General features: G+C 42.7%; 1 protein-coding gene across 4 annotated transcripts in view; it reads right to left on the minus strand.

The window, feature by feature from the left end:
- CACNA2D1 (calcium voltage-gated channel auxiliary subunit alpha2delta 1) overlaps positions 1-12,141 on the minus strand; it is a 333,903-nt gene that overhangs the window by 144,420 nt on the left and 177,342 nt on the right. For all 4 annotated transcript variants that reach the window (XM_081957523.1, XM_081957522.1, XM_081957524.1 and 1 more), the window contains exon 6: positions 3,914-4,043. In XM_081957523.1, coding sequence (XP_081813649.1) covers positions 3,914-4,043 — 130 coding nt within the window. The remainder of the gene's footprint in view (positions 1-3,913; positions 4,044-12,141) is intronic.

Here is a 12,141-nt window from a genome sequence, read left to right on the forward strand (position 1 = left end):
GGCTGACATTCCTTTTTCGGACAGGGAAGGCAGCGACCCCATTTTCCGATGGGGGGAAGAAGAAGAAAAAAGATATCCATCCATTCATTCTCCACTTGTTTCTATATTGAAAACTCGGTGTGGAAGAAAATACTCCTCTCATTTCCTTTGACTGGCAACTGCCAAGCGTGTGTGACACAATACAACAGTCCAAGGGCCGATACAAGAAACATAAAAGAAAGCTGCGTTGTCACCTCAGGAAGTAATCAAACGAAGGGTGAAGAAACGGTATCCTATTATCTTCACTACCGGTTCGGTAGCGGGAGCGTGCGTGCCTGCGCTCTCGCTTTACTCGTTTGCGGGTGGCACATCTGGGCATGCGCGAAATCTTTTGCGCATGCGCAGAAGTCCGTGATGACATCGGGGTGGCTGGACGGAGCCTCGCACTACCACCACAACCGGTTCGCTAAACCAGTGCAAACCGGCAGAAGTACCTCCTCTTTTCAAATACATTCACAAATATACATTATTGTAAGTACTATTAACATCTATCTATTAACTATTAACATTTATCCCTATCATCTTACAAATACAGAAAACACAGTTGGGTCACTTTTGCAACAACCCTACTCCTTCCGTCTTCTCAATCTCCCTTCTCTGCCTTCTTCTTTCCTCCTCTAATTCTTCTTTTCTTCTTCCCCTCTCTTTCCCCCACTCCTCCTCTCTTCTCCTCCTTCTTACCCTCTCTCCTACTCTTACTTCCCCTCCCTTACTTCCTCTGCTTTGCCCTTCCTTCCTTTCCCTCCTCATCCTCTCTTTCTTCTTCCCCTCTCTTCCTTCTTCTTACCCTCTCTCTATTCTTACTTCCCCTCCTTTACTTCCTCTGCTTTGCCCTTTCTTTCTGTCCCTCCTCATTCTCTCTCCTTTCTTCTTCCCCTCTCTTCCTCCTTCTTACCCTCTCTCCTATTCTTACTTCCCCTCCCTTACTTCCTCTGCTTTGCCCTTCCTTCCTGTCCCTCCTCATCCTCCCCACTTTCTGTTGTTGCCCTTGCTTATTTTCTTTCTCTGACAGATTCTCAGAGTGTCAGCGTGCAATCTTTTATAGTCCATTGTTCAACTGTCAACACAATGTCCCAAGCGATTGACTAGGGGACAATATCCTTTAAAACAGGAAGGAGGGCGAAGCAGGCTAGATCGACACACATACACACACAAACACACACAGACATCAATTCTGGGTTTTAACCCGAGAGTGACAAACGTAGGCGATCGCGCAGCTGCGTGGGTTCTCAAATGCACAGCAGACACCCCTGGGAAATTAGACACTATCTATATTTGGTATGAGCAACATGGTTTTTAAAGAGCGTTCATAACATTAATAGGAGCTTCGACCAATCCCCAACTCCGCCTAATTGAGCAAAAAACATCCAGCGCATCTTTAATTTATCAGAATGGTTGCTCAGGTGTCAAATAAAGTCGGCCGTAAACAGGAAAAGGGGAAATGCACAAGCTGGAAATTGACTGGCGCCTGCTTCCTAATGTCGAGAATGATTGAATTTCACTCTAACGCGTTAATGATTTTCATTTATAGAACAACTTTTTGGCAAAGCTGAACGGAGGAATCATTCCCTGACTTCTGTTTTGAGATTAACCACAATTTAGGATTTCGGGTCTGGTGGTGATCGGTCAAGTATTAAGAATCAGAGTCAGGGTCAAAGGTTAAATTCCAGTTTAGCTGATGGATTGCTTGCACGAATAGAGAAGAATATAATGGGCAGCATTAAATTGTTAGATAAAAATTAACAGAATTCAAGAGAGGTTGAGTTTAAACCATTTGTGGCAACATAACAACTCCAGGCTTATTCCTCTCTTGACTCCACCCCTCTCCTTCTCCAAATGCTGACAATGACAGCCGTATATGCTTTTTTCTTCTGCCTGTTCAATATTTCATTTGTTTTCCCAAAGGTGCTTTTTTCAGGAGGCAACTGGACTTTCTTGTTTTTTTCTTTTGAAGACGTTTCACTTCTCATCCAAGAAGCTTCTTCATCTCTGACTGGATAGTGGAGAATGGAAGGATTTATTCTCCTTGCAGGCAGCTGGTCGTTTGCCTCCTTTTAGAGAGTCGCTGAGGTCACTTGGAGGTTTTATCTGTGTCCTCAGGGTCACCTGAGTGGTGCAAATGGTTCCTGTAGTCCGCATTTTCTCTCTCTGGAAATCCATTCCTACTCTGACACCATTCAAACCGTGTCCATCCCAAATGGTATAGCTAAAAGTCTGTAGAAATTCTCAGTCCTCCAGGTCATGGTTGTCCCAAAGGTGCTTTTTCAGGAGGCAAATGGACTTTCTTGTTTTTTTTCTTTTGAAGACTTTTCGCTTCTCATCCAAGAAGCTTCTTCAGCTTCTTCATCCAAGAAACTTCTTCAGCTTCTCATTAGAGACTACAGGAACCATTTGTAGCACTCAAGTGACTTTGACACAGATAAATCTCCAAGTGCTTCAATGACCCTCTAGAAGGATGCAAATGACCAGCTGTCTGCAAAGAATATAAATCCTTCCCTTTCCCCACCATCCAGTTAGAGCTGAAGAAGCTTCTTGGATGAGAAGCGAAACATCTTCAAAGAGAAAGAAGAAAGTCCAGTTGCCTCCCGCAAAAGGTGCCACCACATCACCCCAAGCCCTGAGCTTACAGGGCTCAGCCCATTTATTTATTTATAACAAAGAGACTAGTATTTCTTTGTCTTTCACGGAGGAAAAATAGAGCAATTGTTGCTTACATTTTTCTCTATGGTTTATGTCGACAAATATGGAAATATTGGTTCTAAACACACCCACACATCCTGGATTAGATCAATCTTCTAGCCAGTTTCAAAAGTTCCAGAAATTGCTTCTTTATGCTTCTTAAATGCCTTCCCAGTCAGCGCATGATGTATAAACCTGACATTTTCCATGATCCACCTTCTTTCCTATTCAAACTGTATCTAGAAGACCACGTTAACCAAGCTCATTCGTCCATATGGTAAAATGATATTGAATATTCATGTGGCAAAGTTTCCCCCACTAACTGATTAGTTTGGCATTACGGGCTTAATGAAGGTATATGTCAACCCCAAAAGTTGAAGATTAAATTAAAATATTTCAAGGGGGAGGTTTTGCCTATGAATCATTTTCTCTTTCCTTCCCTCCCTTCAGAATATAAATTAACCCTTCAGAAATGATCAATTTCTCTTCAGAACCGACTGGAGGCCTAAAATATCAGCAAATTCCACTCTAAGCCAGCAATTGCAATGCGCCTTTAAATTAATAAAGTCAGAATCACAGAGTAATCCTCCCGATCTGAGGCGCCACTGGAGAAATTGGACTCCAATTTTCTCTCCCCTTACTACTTTTGACATGAGTGGTTCTACCTGGATAACATGCAGAGAAACAGACTCTCAAAAGCAGGGAAAAGTTTTAAATAAATGCACTTTTTTTGCACGCTGAACTAGTAGTGATGCCGGCAGGAATGCACCCCTGGTATGAGATGTAGGCAACACAGAGTCATCCCCAACTTGTGTCTGCCTTCAAGAGTGAAGGGACACAGGGCAGAAAAATATCCTGCAGCCAAAAAGGGTCCACTCTCCACATTTGCACCACTCAGGTGATCCTGAGGACACAGAGAAATCTCCAAGTGGCCTCAAGGACCCTCTAAAAGGATGCAAATGACCAGCTCTTCTGCAAGGAAAATAAATCCTTCCCTTCCCCACCATCCAGTCAGAGCTGAAAAAGCTTCTTGGATGAGAAGCAAAACATCTTCAAAAGAAAAACCAGAAAGTCCAGTTGCCTCCTGAAAAACAAGCACCTCTGGGATATCCATGCAATAAGTGAAACCAAGACCACACTACATCCTTCTAGAACGGGATGCTGAAGAAGATGATATGAATTTCTCCATACTTACAACCGTCGTATATATCGGTCGGTATATGGACAGCGGCATGTTGGTACGACGTTTGCCGACCAAACAAAGGATCCTCTTCGAACACAGGTTTGATTCGCTGGCTGCCGGTTTCATTCTCGCTTCTTCCAGACTTTTCCAAACGAGGGGAGGAAAAAAAAGGGAAGGAAAACATTAAAATCGAATACATCAAGTGCAAAAGTAACTTAGACCCAAGATTTGGGGACAGGTCATATCCAAATACCGTATTTTTCGGACTATAAGACGCATCTAAATTTACAAGAGGAAGACAAGAATTATTTATTATTTTATTTTATTTTATTCTATTTTATTTTATTTTATTATTTTATTTTATTATTTTATTTTATTATTTTATTTTATTATTTTATTTTATTATTTTATTTTATTATTTTATTTTATTTTATTATTTTATTTTATTTTATTATTTTATTTTATTTTATTTATTATTTTATTTTATTTTATTTTATTATTTTATTTTATTTTATTTTATTATTTTATTTTATTTTTTTATTTTATTTTATTATTTTATTATTTTATTTTATTTTTTATTTTATTTTTTTATTTTGTTATGTTATGTTATGTTATGTTACATTACTTTATGTTATATGTTATGAAATTTATATTGCCACCTTTTCACATGTGGCAATTCAAGGCGGCTTACAAGAATATAAAAACCTCATAAATAAAACAATAGAATTAAAAAATGAGAATTAGCACATTATATTATATAAAATATTCATAAACGTGCATGCTGGATGGTATCAGAATGGAATGGAATGGAATAGAATGGAATGGAATAGAATAGAATAGAATAGAATAGAATAGAATAGAATATGGGATGGGATGGGATGGAGCGGAGCGGAGCAGAACGGAACAGAACAGAACAGAATATGGAATGGAATGGAATGGAATGGAATAGAATAGAATAGAATATGGAATGGAATGGAATGGAATGGAATAGAATAGAATAGAATAGAATAGAATAGAATAGAATAGAATAGAATAGAATAGAATATGGAATAGAATAGAAATAGAAACAGAAACAGAAATAGAATGTGGAATGGAACAGAATGGAATAGAATAGAACAGAACAGAATAGAATAACAGAGTTGGAAGGGCCCTTGGAGGTCTTCTAGTCCAACCCCCAACTTAGGCAGGAAACCCTACAACACCTCATACAAATGGTTATTCAATCTCTTCTTTAAAACTTCCAGTTTTTATTCTGAAAAGATCCTAAAATCAATCTAAATCACCTGTTATATTCTTTTTCCTCATCTATTTTTCTATTGTTTAAGACGACCTGCCTGGCTGGCCAAAGAAGCTATTCCGTGGTGAAGCCACGTAATCCGCCCTGGCCCTGAATATAATTAAAACTCAACTCCGACCCGTTTTTCTCCTGAGGCAGGAGCTGAAGCGCGATCAATACCGTCGTAGGAAAAATCCCACCGAGAGTCAAAGCCTGAAGATGATTTTTCCATCTATTAAAACCTGGCCTTTGTTTATTGAATTTTTTCTCCCCTGACGCTCACCAAAATCTCGCTCGCGTGGCTTTGAAATAAGAGTGACTAATTAGTCCCAAAGTGAGGTGCAGAAAGCTGCTAATTGTTGAACCAAATCAAGGATACCTTTTGACTGAAAAAAATAAATAATAATAATAATGATTTCTCCTTTGGAGACGCAAAATACAGAAAACACCAATTCTGTGGAAAACTAACGAGGCTCTCAGAACCAACCAACATTTTATTATGTATTCAATAATTAATCTACATCCTGCCTTCATTGTTTTTATAAATGACTCCAGGTCCGTGATGGCAAATCTAAGGGACATGTGCCACGGGTGGCAAGAAGAGCCCTCTCAGCTCAGCTCCACCGTGCATGCGCACATCTCCCAATGGCCAGCTGGTTTTCAGGTCTCTGCCACGCATGCATGGGGGGTAGGGTGCACGCAAGTGGTGGGTTCTGGATCCTGTTCCAACCGATATGGTTGGAACGGGCCTGGCGTCGCCCACCTGCCTGCAACGCCTTCACAAGCCTCCACGATGTTCCAGCTCCTTGGTGGAGCGTCGTGCAGGCTCCTTACGTGCCATGTGCAGAAGTGCCAAAGGCTTAAAGGACAGGTAAGGAGCTCGGGCAGGCGGGCCCTCCAGAGCACCGTACCGGAACGGTACCCGGTTCCCCGGGCAGGTTTGGTATGCCCGTACCAGGCCGTACTTCCTGTAATCCACCACTGGTGCACACGCAGGAGTTGAGCACATATCCGCGGGAGCTGGGGCGCATGTGGGTGGGTTGAGTGGGGCACATCTGCAGGGGGAAGGGTGCACATGGGGGTCATGCATGCGCAGGGCCAGAAGGCATGTGATGGGGTCACATGCGCATTCAAAGGGGGTCACGAACACATGCACAGGGAGTGGGGCAGTGGGATTGCATGTGCATGGCGCACTGGGGGGGTAACACGTATGCGCAGGGCCGGGCACACATGGGGGAGTCACATCTTATGGGTGTTGCACATGTGCGCTTTTGGCACTTGGCACCAAAAAGCTTAGCCATCACTGCTCTAGGTGGTGAACATATCTAATACTTATTCCTCCTCTTATTTTCCTCACAATAACCACCCTGTGAGGTGAGTTGGGCTGAGGGAGAGCGAGAGGTTATGGCCCAAGATCACCCAGCCAGCTTTCATGCCTAAGGAGGGACTAGAACTCCCAGTTTCCCTGTGATTAGTTGAAAATCACCTACCAGGCCTTCCTACCTAAGGAGGGACTAGAACTCACCATCACTTTGTGATTAACAAAAAGTCACCTCGCCAGCTTTCATGCCTAAGGCAACACTAGAACTCACAGTCTCCCTGTGATTAACCAAAAGTCACCCAGCAGGCTTCCATGCCTCAGGCAACAGACTCCTAGTTTCTAGTATGATGCCTTCACCAATGGACCAAACGTGACTTTTCATGGTTTTCCAAGCGAATCCAACAATCGCTTGTCCTCTGAAACATTTTGTATCTTGCACTGTAAGTGGCTTTTGAGGATCTGTTTATCGCCTCAATTAAAAGTACTAGTTGTCCTCTTTTTATTCCCCTTTTTCTTCCTTCCGGTCAACTAACTGAGATTATGACCACAGAAAGCAGAAGTTGGGTTGGCGAAGAGGAACGGAAGTATGAAGCTAGACCAGGTACCTACAAGGAGGTAGAGGGACCATGTCTTTGAGTGGGATATGGACATGAGTGGGTTGATGTGGGATGCATACGTTATGGATTCCTGACCCAATACCAAAAATATTAGACAGCAGCAGAAAAATATCACATCCTCAAGGATAAGTGCTAAAAGCAGGAAAAGGGAAAGATTTCTACAAGGACAAAAAGCAGAACCTTCAGCCAAGGGAATAAGAAATGATACTAGATTATGTTTGGGTTTGTGGAAATACCATCCCAAGGAAACATAAACTGAGATCTGAAAGAGACACCTATAACAACAGAAAAAGAAAGAGAGAGAGGAGGAGAGAATGAAAGGAAGACGGGGGAAAGAAGAAAGAGGTAAGGAGAGGAGGATGGTAGGGAGAGGGAGAGAAGGAGAGAGGGTAGGAAGGGGAAGACAAAGAATAGGAGTAGGAGAAAGGGAAGGGAAGAAGGAAGGGGAAGGAGAGGAGGATGGAAGAGAGAGGAAGAGAAGGAGAGCGGGTAGGAAGGGGAAGAGAAAGAGTAGGAGGAGGAGAAAGGGAAGGGAAGAAGGAAGGGGAAGGAGAGGAGGAAGGAAGGAAGTAGAGAAGGGAGGGAGGGAGAAAAGAAAGGGAAAATAAGGTGGTTCTTACAACAGGCGGAAGGGATGGCAAATAAAGCAACCCAAACTGTATATTATAATCTATTAAATGAAATAATAAAAGTATAAGAATGACAAATGTAAAGAAGAAGAAGAATTACGTGAATATATACTTAAAATGGTATGTAAGAGAACAAAAAATTTAAAAAAATATTCTGGGGAAAAAACCCCAATTGTCCAGTTTTGGGTCTTCAAGAATAGGACAACAAGGGAACATCGCATCCGTCTCTGAAATGTTTGAAATGTCCAAAATACACTGAACCAAACTCTAGTATGAAATGCATATTGCAATGCACATGGAGAAAACCCGATTCCACCCATTTTTTAAATTAAAAAAATCCCTATTTTTTTAAACATGTGTTTGATGTTGCTGTGGCCCACCAGTCCTGGCGTCTGGAGAAGGCTCTGATGAGATGCAGACAAGGGTCCAGGGCTGTCTGAAAGTTATCAGCTGCCTTCAGAGTCAGACATCAGAGAGGCAGAGGAACAGCTGGAGCCTGTTCCTAGTGTGCGCATGCGCAGAATTGCCAGAGGAAGGGAAGAGCTAAAGAACAGGGGTCGGAGTAAGGCCACAGGTGGACGGTGAATGGCCCCTCCCAGAGGACACAAAAGAGGAGCGAAAGGGGAGTGGAGTTTGCAGGAGACCATTAGTTAGCTTCATTGGTTCGTGACTCTCCGAGACTCCTTGCCATGTTTTGCAGATGTCGGCCTGGCAGCCCTCCAAGCCAGAGAAGGTCTGTGACTGTAAATCCTCCCTTGAAAGACTTTGCTGAATGTGAATGAGCAGAATTCACAGTCAATTAAGAAAAGGGTTTGGTTTTTTTTTTTGCCAAGACCGGGAGTTTGCTGTATGCTCTTGGGAAGCCTCGGTCAGAACAGATGTGTAAAATGCAGGTCTATCATCCTGGATGAAAGCAAGGAACTTTAAAGTTAGATTGTAAGCAAGACCTCTGGAATAAGCACAACCTTTTGCTGAATAATAGCAATAAATCGAGATTAATGTATTGGCTACAGATCCAACCGATGTCTGATCTGCAGGTTTATTTAACACAAAAAGACACTTAGATGCAGCAGCCACCTGGCAAATATGTCTCCTCTAAAGCAAAGAGAGTAGAGAAAACAGTCACAGGTCTTTTAAAAAAAAAAATTATTTATTAAGCATGCTGTTGCCAAAAAAACAAGTCCCTAGATGGTTTATAATAAGAATTCATTCTGTTGCCTGAAACTTATTGCTGGGTCTCTTATGCCAAGAAAATAGAAATAAAGATGTCATGCTAATTATAGAAGACAGGACGCTAAAGCTAGACATAAAATCTAAATTAACCAGAAAATTTGGTCATCGTGTAGAAAATAAAGCAGACCTAAACTAATTAGAGTCCTCCTAAGAAAATACTAAGGAAAAAGGGACGCGTTGGCTCAGTGGCTAAGACGCTGAGCTTGTGGATCAGAAAGGTCGGCAGTTCGGCGGTTCGAATCCCTAGCGCCACGTAACGGGGTGAGCTCCCGTGACTTGTCCCAGCTTCTGCCAACCTAGCAGTTCGAAAGCAGGTAAAAAATGCAAGTAGACAAATAGGAACCACCTTTGCTGGGAAGGGAACAGCGTTCTGTGCGCCTTCAGCATTGAGTCATGCCGGCCACATGACCACGGAGATGTCTTTGGACAGCGCTGGCTCTTTGGCTTTGAAACGGAGATGAGCACTGCCCCCTAGAGTCTGGAACGACTAGCATATATGTGCGAGGGGAGCCTTTACCTTTTTCCTTCAGAAAATCCAGCTTTTACTGCAAATGTCTTATTCCAAAAACTCAATTCTAGGCAGAATCCCAGACAGACAAGACCAAAATCATATATTCTACAAGTAAAGACAGAAATCAGATTAATGTTATTACGATGGCCTTCAGCCAGCAAACCCAACATTAAAAGAAAATTAAGGAAATAAAAATAGATAAACATAAATAAGCATATCGAGCTATCCACCTTAAATACAACCATTGGTTCCCTGCGGAAGCCTTGATGCCGAATAACAAAACTTGGCAACATTGTGTGCATTGCATTAAAAGACAATTATCAGCACACAAACAAAAAGCAACACACACAAAAAAACCCTGCTTGATTATCTGGGGACAGCTGCCAGAAGGAGAATATATCTTTCAATCAAAATATTACTGCTGGCAAAAAATCTTGCAAAATTGAACTGAAACCGAGGAAACAAATGAAACTTATTAGACCTAAGAAGATAATCTAGTCCAGTGATGGCGCACCTTTTTGTAAAGGCGTGTCAAAATTGTGTTTGTGTGTGCCAGAGGGGGGTTGCTCCCGGTTCAGTCTGGATCGGGCAAACCAATAATGGTGGTGGAAGCAGGCTCCACCCACCCGCCAGGACGCTTCTACGCAGAAGCGTCGAGCAAGCGTGAACCATTAGTTTTAAAAAAATGGAAACCCACCACTGGCACATGCAGGCCCACATCCACAATGCAATGCACCCCGCCCACCTGTGCATGCGCGCAAAACATACACACACCAGGGGGGAGTTTTCACCCTCCTCAGGCTCTGGAAGCTTTCCTGAAGCCTAGGGAGGGCGAAAATGGCCTCCCGCGACTCTCCAGAAGGCTGAAAATTAGCTGGCGGGTGCGCACATGTGGGCTGGAGCTGACAGTTCGCATGCTGGCAAATATGGCTCCACATACCACCTGTGGCACTCATGCCATAGGTTCGCCATCATGAGTCAATATTCTATGTGATTATGTCGTAAAGGTTGAATGAACCAAGATATAACCTCCTGATCCAGATAAAGTGGGTTTGCTAAACCTAGAACTTCTTTTAAGCCACAGAGAAATGAGAAGAAGCAAAAACAAGATCGACAGAATCAAGGAACCACCCAAATTAACAAATAGAATCCAACTGTGAGAGCAACAAGCCAGAATACAAGCCACACGGTTTATGAGCTGGTTTGTAGAGAGAAAAGGACTGACCTTAATGGACACAATTATTTATCAAGATCCCTGATGGCAAACCTGTTCTGACCCCCCCCCCCCCCCAATGCCTGTGAATAAACCAGAACACAGGCTTGGCTGTTTGCCAGTTTAATTACTGAGATAACGAATCCTCTGGCTGAGGGCCCAGACAACTCACGTTCAATAGATTAGCTCTGCAGCAACCCAGATAAGTCAAATGAAGCAATACAGATAGTCTAAACAAGCAGACACGGCTAGAATACACAGATAGATTTTCTTCACTACTAATTCGAACGGTTGTTTCCTGCAAATGTCCCCTCCCAACGCCTCACCTATAATCTCTCTTGGGAGGGGCCAATCCACAACCACCTGTGCTGAATCATCTTCTGTGAGTCTGCCTCCGGAGTTGCTGCATGGGGAGGGGGAGTGCTAGAAGTCACATGTGCATGTGCAGGGGGGGCAGGACATGGGGGGTGTCATGTGTTCATTACATTATGAGTACGGGCGCGCCAGCCATCTCTGATCTAGATCAAAGATAAGTTTAGACCTAGGTAAGTTTTAGGAGTAGCTCATATGCTTCCCTAGAGTATTTATTTATTTATTTTTTATTTATTTTTTTATTTATATTTGATGCTTCTAGACCGCCCCCTCTCCCAAAAGGGACTCGGGGCGGTGTACAGTCCATACAGAATATAACAAAATACAATAAAAAAGTTAAATATGTACAGTTGGCATGGAGGAGGTTAAAATGCAATTAAAAGAACGGTACAAAGCTAATATAAATATAAGTTTTAAACCCCTAAAATAGACACAATAAATTAAAAAACCACTAAAATAACCAGATGATAATACATTTGCCAGGAGGGACAGTTGTAATTATGCCAGGCCTGCTAATCGGAACAGGTGAGTCTTCAATTTTTGCCGGAAGGAGCGGACGTCAGAAGTGGTTCTAATGTCGGGGGGGAGGTCATTCCAGAGGGTTGGGCCCATCACAGAGAAGGCCCTACTCCTTGGTGTCGCCCATTGGCATTGCCTAGTGGATGGCACCAGGAGAAGTCCCTCCCTGTGTGAGCGAATTGGTAAAAGGAAGAGAAGATACAGTCTCAATTAAAGTAGTTTTAGCCTTCTTGTAGAGTTGATTTCATGGTCTGCCTAGTAAGGCTGATAGTCTTTTTTTTTTTATTTGAGTCAAGGCGTTATAGTGGTTAAGATATTGGAAGGGTTAGCTCCACATGAATTCACAGAGTAAAACCGACACTGCCATTGGATTTAGAGGCCATCGGTATGGTTAGGAGGGGGGGACGCCTTTTGAGCCGGCCTTATGTACATTTCCTGGCAAAATACATGGGAAAATCCCATTGGGGAAAATTCCACTAAGGGTTAGGGTTAGCTCCCCATGAATTCGTAGAGCAAAACCGACACTGCCGTTGGATTCAGAGGCCATCG

This window comes from Natrix helvetica (assembly GCF_964273705.1).
Source record: "Natrix helvetica genome assembly, chromosome: 6".
In the NCBI taxonomy this organism is placed as follows: Eukaryota; Metazoa; Chordata; class Lepidosauria; order Squamata; family Natricidae; genus Natrix; species Natrix helvetica.